Source organism: Drosophila takahashii, chromosome 2L, assembly GCF_030179915.1.
Source record: "Drosophila takahashii strain IR98-3 E-12201 chromosome 2L, DtakHiC1v2, whole genome shotgun sequence".
Lineage (NCBI taxonomy): Eukaryota > Metazoa > Arthropoda > Insecta > Diptera > Drosophilidae > Drosophila > Drosophila takahashii.
The window spans coordinates 5355948-5368130 of record NC_091678.1 but is presented as its reverse complement, the minus strand read 5'-3'; the positions used below and the strand labels follow the sequence as shown (position 1 = coordinate 5368130).

Sequence of the window (12183 nt, the reverse complement as noted above, 5' to 3'; positions counted from 1 at the left end):
AACGATTTTCTTTAAAACCTTAAACTGTATAGCCCTTGAGATTCCTTAAATTTTGGTATATAACACATTACTGTAAAAAGTCACGTTTAAAAGTTATTTTTATACGAAAATAGCCACTTTTGCCAGCTCGAACAATTAAAGCTCCCTGAGTATTGAATTTAGTGGGAGGGTATCCGAACTGTATTTTAGGGTCATGGAATCAGTAAATTTGCACTTAAGAGTTCCATATAGGAATCTTTTGTTCTACGACTTTTGGAAAAAGCCGCTACTTTAGCGGGAAAAAGCTAAAAATAGCTAAATTTCGTTAGTTTGTAAGTTCTACACTACTAAAGGTACAGACATGTGCTATACCTCGTTTAAAAGGTATTTTGAAATACTTCAACGCCTTTTTAACTTAATTTGTTAAAATACAATAGTTTAAAAATTATGATTGACCAATTTAAATTTAAATGTATATATTAGCTCCTATGAGAGCAAATGTAAACAAACAAAAACTTCTGATATCAAATAAAAACACCTCTTAACGAGGTAAAAAACTAGTGACGACCGCACCTTCAACATACAAAAGTTCTGATATCAACATTTGTGACGAAAAATTATTACACTCGTCATTAAATAGACTTTCTAATCTTTTCTCATTCGTCACGCTGCAATAGAAAATGCCTGTAAAGGGAAAAAGGCTGGAATAGTTTGCTAGGGCGGGCCGAATGAGAAAATATTAGAAAGTCTATTTAATGACGAGTGTAATAATTTTTCGTCACAAATGTTGATATCAGAACTTTTGTATGTTGAAGGTGCGGTCGTCACTAGTTTTTTACCTCGTTAAGAGGTGTTTTTATTTGATATGGTATTAGAAGTATATTAAGAAAGATTTTGATTTTAAAACTACATTCTAGCGATATATGGAAAGTAAATACAAAAACTCGTTTAAATAGAAAAAATAATATTGCCTCTTTTTTAATATTTTATTTTAGTAATTCTAGCATGAGAACCTTCTCCCATATCACGATACCATATTTGAAGCGATGAAGAATATTTATTTAAATATCTTTGAAATGTGATAAATCACATTGGTAACATTTTTCACCCTTAAAATCTTAAATCCCTTTTATGGGAAATCTCCCCCACCTTGTATCAATTGAACCGCCTTGGCCATTTAAACTTAACGGCTCCTACGTGTCTGTTTCGAAGCAACCATTTCGCTGTATTGGCTAGCCTAAAATTATGCTGCAAAATTGTTGCAACATCAATCATATCGCTCGGTTCGCATCTGGCCATGGCCAAGACAAACATCCAGGGGAAAAGGCCAAAAGCAAACCGACCCCCGCACACAGAGCGTGCCAATAAATTGCGGAGGAAAAATAAAATAAATTGAAAAACACTTTGATGCCATCAATAAACGCTGACAAAGCCAATGCCAGCCGAGCAGCTGAACAGCTGAGGCCAGGAAAAGTTCACGACATTACCGTGAACTAATGTTGATACTGGGCACGACCTCTCCAGTGAGTTCTACGACATCGACGACACAAACAACTCAAACAGACATAAAATATAAAAATCATTTTGGCCAACTGCAGTTTCAAATCGAACATACACTTAGGTTTAAAAAAATTGTGAATGCCTAATTTTTATGTGGTATATTTAGAAAATAAAATCACTTTATCTTAATGTCTATAAAAAATATTTTATATTTTTTTTGCACTTTAAAATTAGTTAAAAGGAAAAATAAATGAGTTAAGAACTTGGATAATTTAAATAAAATACTTATTTTAATATTAATTATAAATTTCGGGATAAAATACATTTGGAAAAAAAAAATAAATAAAAAAAAACATTTTTACAGGACTCATAAGCTTATTTTGTTTTTTAAATTTATAATTTTTTAAATTACTTCTATATTTTTTTCGATGTAAATTTCTCCCAAATTCCTTTTTCTCCTGGCTGATTTCCTTCTTTTTCTTGGCAGCTGTTCCTTTTGTCTCTTCCGTCTGTTGTTTTTTCTCCACTGTTTTCTTTCCTATATATGGCTTTAAATTAGAACACATTTCTGTGATTGCTATTATGGTGGAGGGGCTCCGGGAAAAGAGGGAAAAGGGCACTGCAGGCTCGTCATAAAGTGCGACAGGCGCCACTTTGTTCAATAGTTTTGTTCTCGATTTTTTCTTGCTGTTTTTGCTGTCAAGTCGGCAATATGTCAAACCGAAACAGCTGCGGCATTTCGAGCCTACGAGTTGAGTTTTCTTTCGGTTTTTCTGCTGGCCAAGCTTCTGTTTCCGTTGTTTGTTGTTTGCTGTTTGCTGTTGGCAAGGATATTGGGTTGAGCCCTTTTTGCTCTTTGGCCTACTATCGGGCCTCAGTCCTGGCAGCAAATGTCACTGGGATATATGCGAGTGGGTTAAGCTTGAAGCCGACTTGGGCTTTTGTCTCTTCAGTTTTTCAGGGATTTACGAAAATGTCACCCCTTTTCCATTGTGTCCATTTTCCTCCCCCAACAAGTGTGTTTTATGGGGGCAGCCTTTTTTGGCATATGACATATTTACATTGAAAAACTTTGCCCTAGGCAGCAGTTTTTAATAGGCTAAATCGATTGCCAAAGAAAACATAATAAATCTGAATAGTCTTTGAAATATGGAACACTTTGGGGCAAGGAAAATATGTTCCAACTGGGTTAACAATATTAGAAAAAGAATAATAAAATAGCTACATATTTAAATATGAGGAATAATTCAAAACAAATAAAACAGAAAGATAGGAATAACAAATTCTTTCTTGTGTATTTTTAATATAATAAAAAATAAATAAAATAATAGATTAAATCAATTTACCTTTAAGAAAATTAAACTGCAATACAGTTCCGCTCCCCTAAGAAAATTATTAAAACTAAAGTGCAGTAATCCCTTTGAGACAGCAATTTCTATAACCTTTTGATAGTGCCCTTGTATCCCCATACCAGTAAATTGATCTCGTCCCAACACCGTTTTGGTTTTAGCCAAAGTGAACTTTGCACTTTTACTGGTATTAAATATTTACGACAATGCTTGGGCCACTGACAGCAAAAATTCAAGAACAAAACGAAGGAAAAGTAAAAAATGAAGTGAGTGAAGAAAAATCAGGCTCCCAGGAAGAGTGAAATCCAAGCTAAATGGAATTCACTTAGCCGTGGCAGATGATGATGATGGGCATGGGGATGAGTCGGGTTCGGAATCTGGAGGAGGATCTGAATCAGAATCTGAATCTGAACCCGAGTAGTGGCCTTGAGAGCAGTGGATGTTGCTTCAGCGATGCGAGTGCCAGGACTCTCCTTGTTTGAGTATCTCCTGCAGGCGTCGTCTTTCCTTGGCGGTGAGAACCTGGGTAAAATTATATTTAAGCCATGTTAAATCCGAGATTTATCCAAAATGTTTCTTACCTGTTCGAGGGTCTCCAACGTGGAGTTTATCTCCCGTTTCGAATGCAATGGCAGCCAAAGTGTGGTTATGGCAAAGGTTCTAAATTAAATAGGAAGAGAATATTCTGTATGTATTAATTCAAAATATTCGTTGTTTTGTAGCATTTGTAGTTCCTTGAATAATGGTCACTAAAACCCAGCAGAAATTACGAATTTTTAAGTTATGTTTGCGTAAAGAGCATTTGATGCCCCTCAGTATTTATGAATTTTAGTAATAATAAGGTATGCATTATTATAACTCCCTTTCAGTCATAACAATATTATAATCCATTTATTAATTGATTTTAATATGATTTTTCAACAGTATAAAAATTGTAAAAAATATAAAAATTATTTAAAAACTTGATTTTTTTGCAAATATTTTCCGATTTAAATTTAAAATTAAAGATATATTTAGATTTCACTTCTCTCACCTGTGAACCCTCATGGCATCGATGGCGCATCGCTGCATCTCCTCGTGTTTGGCCATTTCCCGGCGGAAACGTTCGTTGTATCGCCGGAACGAGGCTGTATAGCGCTTACGACAAATGTCGGCGCTTTTACCCGAGGCATGGGGAAATTGTGAAATGTATTAAATCAACAGGAAATTGCAATTTTCACACAATTTGATTTGAACAGAGGGCTGCGTAGCTGCGTCTGCTCCTTCAACTGACTTACTACGTTAGCTCCTTTTCATCGGGCGGAGGACGCTGCCCGAATCCCACTCGTCGGGCCAGTAGAACGCGATACCACTGCTTCTGGAGGGCATTCATTGGCCGCTTGAAGGGATTCTCGCCAGCCGCATTGTTGCCCCGCAGTTTATCCATCCTAACAAGTTTTCCGTTTTATGCCGAGCACTCAGCCAGATACCAGATTTCCCTACTTGCTCACCGCCGGGCATTTGCCATGGAACTGAAACCGATTGAAGGGAGGAAAAACCGGGTACTAGGTGCAGCTGGGATTGGGATTGGGATTTGTTTGGCTGTTGGCAGGGAGTTTATCGAACCAACAAGCCAACAATGGCTTGAGGGATTGGTTGCGAGATGGCAAAAGTGGGTGGCACACAAACATGGGCAACTGTTGCATATGGGAAAAGTTTTCACTGCACAGAGGGAAATGAAATTACTGTTTTGTTAAAACTTTGTTTTTAATAATATAAAAAAAAACTCCTATTCGAAGCTAAGGAAAGTGTTGAACTTTTTGGATATTATTATAACATTTTTTATTTAATAAAAATATTAAACTAAACTCTTTTTTTTTCCAGTATTTATCGGATAACTCCAACTCTCTTGTGAAACATTCGAAATGAAGTTGTCTGGCTTTGATTTGCCATCGAGTGAGCTTTGAATGTGGGTTAAATAAGAGAATAGATTGCAAGGCAATTGCAATCGATGAGTTTGCTTCTACTTTCCAGCTTCATTGCGAAAGTGCAAACTGTGCATTTAGTTGATTAAATGGGATCCTGCTGATTCTGACGCCAATTCTCTTTCTCTGCCGGCGGCTTCTCCGACGATCCGCTGGAACGCTCCCGGCAGTTGGTAATCTTCTGCTCCGGCTTTGGCTGCGACTGCTACTGGCCCGGCTTGGACCACTCCGACTTGGGCTCGGAGTGGCCGGCACTCGGCTTGACGAACTCTTTAGAAATCTTGGTCTTCATGGTGATCGGGTTGCGAACTGAGCCAGCCGCAGTAATGTAGCGGCCGTTGCCAATGCCGTTGCCTTTGGGCTTATTTCCTTGGTCTTAAGAGGGGAAAAAAATAAAATGATAAAAAAAAATTGTAGCAAAGAAAATTCCTTACCTGTCATCTTCCTTTTGACGTTGAAAAGATTGAATAGAGCAGTCAGTGTATGCCAATAGAAGGGATACGAATGAAAGTAGGGCCAAAAGCAGGTGCGATTACCAACATTGATATCATCGAATCGTCACTCTGTCACATAAAATATCGCACACTTTTCATCACGAGCAAGTAATGAAATCTTTGCAATACTTTTAAGGGCTCCTTTAACCGCTTATTCCTAATTTCACATGAAATAGTTATGTAGACTAGTCCCAATCTAAAATAGAAAAATTGCATTCATTTTTACTGTGTCCAATTTTATTTCGATCCAACATCTTTTACAGAGCCCAAAGTTCCTCTATATAATTCATGTACACGACACATATACTATTACTGTGTTTAGCGATAACGAATTCACGATTTCAACCGATTCGTGTGTCGTTTATGCATTTCGTGAATTTGACAACACACAAAAGTTGGCTATGAATTCAGCCTGAACTCTACTCTGCTCTATCTAAATGTCAAGTAAATAAATGACAAGTAATATCTGGGGTGACATGGGCAAAAGATGGGCAAACGATTCCGCTTTTATAATTTCAAAAATTTAATTTTTGTCAACCCAGCTTCTTTGAGCTGATTTTCTTTATAGTACAATGTTTTCTGTGACAAACAATTTATAAAAATTTCTCAAATTTTACTCTCTGCTTTTTTGTCAGAAAAAAATTGTAGATTTGAACAACTCTTATTCGGGTTTGACGCAGTTATTGAATTTTTTTTGTATTACTAATATAGTTACTTGAAATGCTTTTATTATTTAAAAATTTTTGGATTATAACGTACACGCACAAAAATTGACTATGGCAAAATGATCAAACGAAGAATGTTGTGAGTTGGGCGCAGTAGATCTTTACTTAACTGAATTTAATATAAATTCAATTTAAATGAAGTAAATATATAACCCATTGGTAAAAAAAGAAAAATCGAGACGCATTTACCTTTGTCCCTTTTTTGTCATTTTTTAAATTTTTTTGTCCTTTTTTCCCCTTTTATTCGGCTTATCTGTCCTGTTTTTCAAGCTGAGTGATGACAGCACTGACAATATACCCTTTTACTCTACGAGTAACGGGTATAACTACTACTTATACGATACAAACGAAATCATGAAATGATATGAGCAGGGGTGTCTCCCAGATATTACTTGACATTTGTATACGGCTCTGTTGAAGTATGATAGAGCAGAGTAGTCACCCCACAAATACAGAGTTAAATTAGGAATAAGTGGAGCCCTTAAAAGTATTGCAAAGATTTCATTACTTGCTCGTGATGAAAAGTGTGCGATATTTTATGTGACAGAGTGACGATTCGATGATATCAATGTTGGTAATCGCACCTGCTTTTGGCCCTACTTTCATTAGTATCCCTTCTATTGGCATACACTGACTGCTCTATTCAATATTTTCAGCGTCAAAAGGAAGATGACAGGTACGGAATTTTCTTTGCTACAATTTTTTTTATACATTTTCTTTTTTTCCACTTTTAAGACCAAGAAAATACGCCCAAAGGCAACAGCATTGGCAACGGCCGCTACATTACTGCGGCTGGCTCAGTTCGCAACCCGATCACCATGAAGACCAAGATTTCTAAAGAGTTCGTCAAGCCGAGTGCCGGCCACTCCGAGCCCAAGTCGGAGTGGTCCAAGCCGGGACAGTCGCAGTCGCAGCCAAAGCCGGAACAGAAGATTACCAACCAGCGGGAGCGTTCCAGCGGATCGTCGGTGAAGCCGCCGGCAGAGCCAGAGAATTGGCGTCAGAATCAGCAGGATCCCATTTAATCAACTAAATGCACAGTTTGCACTTTCGCTATGAAGCTGGAAAGTAGAAGCAAACTCATCGATTGCAATTGGCTTGCAATCTATTCTCTTATTTAACCCACATTCAAAGCTCACTCGATGGCAAATCAAAGCCAGACAACTTCATTTCGAATGTTTCACAAGAGAGTCGGAGTTATCCGATAAATACTGGAAAAAAAAGAGTTTAGTTTAATATTTTTATTAAATAAAACATTTTTAAAAATATCCAAGAAGCTTAGCACTTTCCTTATCTACTATAGCCGACTATAGCGTTCTCTCTTGTTTTTTTTTATTTCACGCTTTCAAGAAATCATGAATCTCATAGCATAAACATAGTATATGTATAACAAGCAGTAAATCTTTTAAGGGTCTTTTATATAGTATAGGGTCTTTTGTAATCGAATTAAATATAAGAAAGGTGTGCTGGAAAAGTCGAGTTTATTACATTTGCATTACTAACAATTTTCGTGGAGGATACAGTCATTGGGATGCGGTGCTACTTCGATTGCCTCGCAAAGTCGACTAGGAAAGGAAAACCTGAAAATAATCATATGCTAAAACGTAATGGCATAGCCAAGACAAATGTCTTTCAAATTTAAGCCCGTCTGCTGCTGTCTATGGGCTCATTATTAACCCACATTCCTGCATACACGGGGAGCACCGGGAGCAAATGCAAAAACCACACCCGCCAATCCTCGAACCAGGCCATTTCTCATGCCAACCCAGATACGATACTGTCTATACATCATAGAACAACCCCACTCGGTGAAAATGCGAAGTTCCCCTTAGCGAAAGCGGAAAGGGAAAACATATTTCCGTAATGCGCGACGCTGAGAAAGTAGTTTCCATTTCCCGGCGCAAAACTCCGGGGCAATGGGAGGAAAAGCGAAAAAAATTGGATTATATTAATTTGAATTAATAACATATTTTCCGCTCCGTTCTGGGCTTTCTCTTCCTTTTTCCCCCCCGCCATGGAATGTTGTTGCCATGATGAGTTTTTCCCGGGTCTACAACAGGCAAACCAAGGGTTTTTGACTTTGGGCATTTGATCTTTAATGAGCTTTTAATATGAGTAAATTTGCAATGGAATTTTGTTTGCTTGTGAAGAGGTTCGCTGGCATTTCCAATCGGAATTCGGCTTTCAAATGCCTTTGGACATTATTTAATCAAGTGCTGCCCATGGCACGGAAATTGAGTTAGCGTTGGGGGGAGTAGGGGTTAAAGTCAGGTTAGCGCACCGAGGGTTAAAGTGCACTTGCAGTTTTTGTTCAGAGAAAAACTGCACAACATCAATTCGGTACTCGGAAACCTCATTGCTTTTACAAAAAAATTGAGGGTAAAATAATAGAAACTGTATTTCTTAAAAAAAATAATTAAATAAATATTTTATTTATAAAATTCTTTTCATTTAATTTCTGCCTATATATAAAGGTAGGAAATATATTTTTTCTAATTTTTTTAATAACTTTTTTTTTATAAAAATCAAAGTTTAACTTCTAAGATTTTCCTAAAATTTTCTATTAAATTCCTACATTAATTAAATGACCCAAGAGCTAATAATCCCACTGCATATGTAAAATTCCCTTTTCCCCTTTTTGGATGCGGTCAAGTTGCCCGTTTCTAAGCAGCCAAACGCCGCCGCAATTTATCGAGTGTATTGAGTTGGTCTACGTGCTGCACATAAACCGCACTTATCTGGCTGACTGACTAACTGACTGGCTGAAGGATGTGGGCTCTTCCCATCCCGGATCCTCGAACACTCTCCCCTCCCTTCCCGCACTCCACTTTTCTCCCAGGGTTCGCTTCCTGCCATTGAAAGGCGATAGCCGAGGGAGAGCGAGCCAAGAAAAATTGCATGCGGTTAGAGAAGCGAGCAGCAAAATTAATGTGTCTGTCCTGGCTAAAGTTTCCTCCAGCTTCAGATCCTCCGGAGTACGGACCTTGTCCTCTACATCCATGTGGCTGCCACCCGATGAGGCATCCTTCCTTAAGCAAATAGACGGACGGAACGTGTCCGTGACCATATCAAAATGATGTATGTGTGTTAGATTTGTTATAAATTTTATTTGCTGTTTGCTTGATTTTTTTCCCCCAATCTATTTTATAACCCATCCTCGATTTGATCTGTATTCGACCGCAGATGCAGTCAATTATTGAACGCCTGAGTGATTGCGGGCATAAAAGTGGTGGGACTATCGCAAAAAAAACATATAATGTACCGTTTTTCCATCCAAAGGACATAACCATAAAAGTCAATATGACGGATGGGTAATATTGTATTTCTAAAAACGAATAACGAGAAGTTTAAATTTTTTATAATTTAGTATATTATTTTTATCTAAATATTGCATAGTAAAACTTTCCATTTCCGGATTATTTGGAACCTTCTCAGTACTTCCCTTTAAAAATCAAAGATGGTATACCCCATACACAGCACCTAAAATCACCATAATAATCATAGTTTAAGTCTGACTAAGTAAAACTTCTATGACCAAATGCGTAATTCCTATCCATAAGATAAGCCTCTCAGATTGCAATGCATTATCGTGGTTCGAGTCCAAACAACCCATTGATAAGGTTTACAACAGATATTTATGTATGATTACTAATACTTCACTATTTCAAAATAATAACAAAAACATTTTTGCCAAGTAAATGGAATTTTGGGTAAGAACAAATAAATCAAAGATATGTTCAGTTAAGAATACAAGACATTTGACTAATGCGATAAGCTATTTATCAACACCAAGTGATTGATTGATTGTTCTTTTAGTAAAAGGTGACCAGTAAAATATTTGCGATGACTCGAGATTTCATACGAGATGAGAGATTTATTATAACCCAAAAATAGTTAACATACATAACTCACTTATAGGGAGAGTTATTCCCCACTAGAATGACGACTCTTTCGAGTTTGGGAAGGTCGGTTATCTTTATAGCGGTATATTGGGAATTCCGAAATGCTCATAGCTGCCCACCTTATCTGGGTGGGTGTACTTGAAATAATATTATTTTTTTCATATAAATGGTAAGCCTAAAGCAGTTAAGTTCAGTACTCAACTGAAGTTCGTCAAGCAAAGATGTCTCCTCCACCGCACCACGACCATCACCACGGACCACCACACCATGGTCCTCCGCACCATGGACCTCCCCATCACGGACCTCCGCATCACGGACCTCCGCACCACGGACCTCCGCACCACGGACCTCCGCACCACGGACCCCCGCACCATGGACCCCCGCACCACGGTCCTCCTCATCATGATCACCATCACCACCCTCCTGGACCTCCAATGCACCCCCGCTAAGAACTGAAGCGATGTGGATCCGATAGTTATTTATCAAACTAAGAAATTTAATTTTAATGTCTACACAAAAATATTATGACGTGGTCAAAAAACAAAACAAAAAAAAATACCTAAAATAAACCAAATACAAAAAAAAATAGTTCTGTGTTAGTTCTCGTGAGCAGTTAAAAAAATTTAGTGTCAATGTCAGCATAGGAAAAAATAGTTCAGTTAATTAATATCGATTAAAAGTTATCCGTCATGTGGTTATACAAAGAAAACTTTTGTAAATGTACCCAAATATTTTAAAACTTAGATGATGAAAAGATTATTCGGCAGCAACAGATTATTCATAAAAAATTGAATACATTTATATTAGGTTAGTATGAACTAAATGTCTCAATACCCTACAATAACCTTTAGCTGTTATCAGCCTAATGTCAAATGATTGCTCATTTCGTAAAAAACGACTACAAAATAAGCCTCGGGGATTTTTTAAAGAAAAAACCATTTCAATATTTACAAGGGTTATTCCCCTCGATTGCGAGAACTCTGGGTGTGTAAATAAAGACAGAAAATGCTTATGACATCATATTCATCTATATATATGTAAAAGCCTCCAGTAATGCATTTAGTACTCGTCTGCAGTTCACCAAGTGAAGATGCCGCATCCTCCAAATATTTTGAAAATTCCAATTCAAAAGCCGATCGTCTTCAGACCATCTAACATTGGACCTCCGTATACTTTTAGTAACTCAATTTATGCACCGATTCAATCTCCGGTAAAGAGTTGGGTCTTTGAGCGAAGATTCCGATGAATCAAGTGTTCTTTAAATTAACTGAAAGTTAATTAAATGAATAATCAAATAAATTCCGAGTAATATCAAAAATATTAAAAATATTCGTTTTTTGTGTAACTGACTAAAAATCAGTTTTGGTTTGTAGTTTAATCACAATATATTGGTACTTTTGTATTATCACTATGGACGGCAGTCCATGTAGTGACGAAGCGCACCAGGAGAGTGTGCGAAGGCGACTACTATTATATAGCCGCAAAATTGAAAATCTGCTGTGATAGTCCGATCGTAATGAGTAATACACCAATCGAAAGGTATTGCAAAAACTTAAAGGATTGCATACCAAGACTTTAAGAAAATCAATTGGCTTGGGGGAGAGAGCGGTGAAAGTGAAAAAGTGAAAATTTCGAAATTTGGAGCTGTTGGGGCCGGTGGGGATAAATGCCCCCTCGCAATGTTTTAGTTGTATTCCTTTTGAAAATACCCGTCGAATGAGGGGTCATTTGTCGAAATCCGACGTTCAAAAGTTATAGCCAAAATAAGATTTTCTTCTTCTTCCCAAAATGAAATTTTAATTCTGTTTGTCAGTTTGTCCACTTGTCCACTTGTCCACTTGTCCACTTGTCCACTTGTCCACTTGTCCACTTGTCCAAAATATGTTTTTTAAGTTCTGAAAATTTGATATGACGTTCATCACATCGATATAAAAAACTTTTGTTCTACCACTTTTGGAAAAACCCGCTAGTTTAGCGGGAAAACAGCTATAAATAGCTAAAATTCGGAAAGCCGTAACTTCTATACTACTAAAGCTACAGACTTGTGCTGCATCTCGTTTGAAAGGTATTTTTAAATGCTATAAACGCCTTGTAAATGCAATTTGTGTAAATGAATTAGTTAAAAAGATATGAACAAAAAAAAATTTGTTTAAACTTTTTTTTTAGCTTTTTTTTAATTTTCTCAAAAACGGCTCTAACGATTTTTCTTACAACTTTAAACTGTATAGCCCTTGAGATTCCTTAAATTTTGGTATATAACACATTACTGT

The 12183-nt window shown here is 37.1% G+C and overlaps 2 protein-coding genes across 2 annotated transcripts; one reads left to right on the top strand and one right to left on the bottom strand.

The window, feature by feature from the left end:
- Positions 1-2870: 2870 nt before the first annotated feature.
- LOC108057785 (uncharacterized) lies at positions 2871-4327 on the bottom strand. Its single transcript, XM_017142218.3, has 4 exons — positions 4106-4327; positions 3862-3984; positions 3410-3488; positions 2871-3350 (listed from the first exon to the last, which is right to left on the bottom strand). The coding sequence occupies exons 1-4, from the start codon at positions 4252-4254 to the stop codon at positions 3276-3278; spliced, it is 426 nt and encodes a 141-aa protein (XP_016997707.2). The 5' UTR covers positions 4255-4327; the 3' UTR covers positions 2871-3275.
- Positions 4328-10101: 5774 nt separating this feature from the next.
- Positions 10102-11240, top strand: LOC138911878 (histidine-rich glycoprotein-like). The gene is made up of 2 exons (XM_070211484.1): positions 10102-10720; positions 10775-11240. The coding sequence occupies exon 1, from the start codon at positions 10135-10137 to the stop codon at positions 10360-10362; it is 228 nt and encodes a 75-aa protein (XP_070067585.1). The 5' UTR covers positions 10102-10134; the 3' UTR covers positions 10363-10720; positions 10775-11240.
- Positions 11241-12183: the final 943 nt, after the last annotated feature.

Bases quoted from the DNA above. Each gene is read 5' to 3' on its own strand.
- LOC108057785 (XM_017142218.3), bottom strand. From the start codon at position 4,254: ATGGATAAACTGCGGGGCAACAATGCGGCTGGCGAGAATCCCTTCAAG. The intron at 3,985-4,105 runs GTAAGTCAGTTG...CTCGGGTAAAAG, and splicing joins GATGAAAAGGAGCTAACGTA to CGCCGACATTTGTCGTAAGC. The intron at 3,351-3,409 runs GTAAGAAACATT...AATTTTACCCAG, and splicing joins CGTTGGAGACCCTCGAACAG to GTTCTCACCGCCAAGGAAAG.
- LOC138911878 (XM_070211484.1), top strand. From the start codon at position 10,135: ATGTCTCCTCCACCGCACCACGACCATCACCACGGACCACCACACCAT.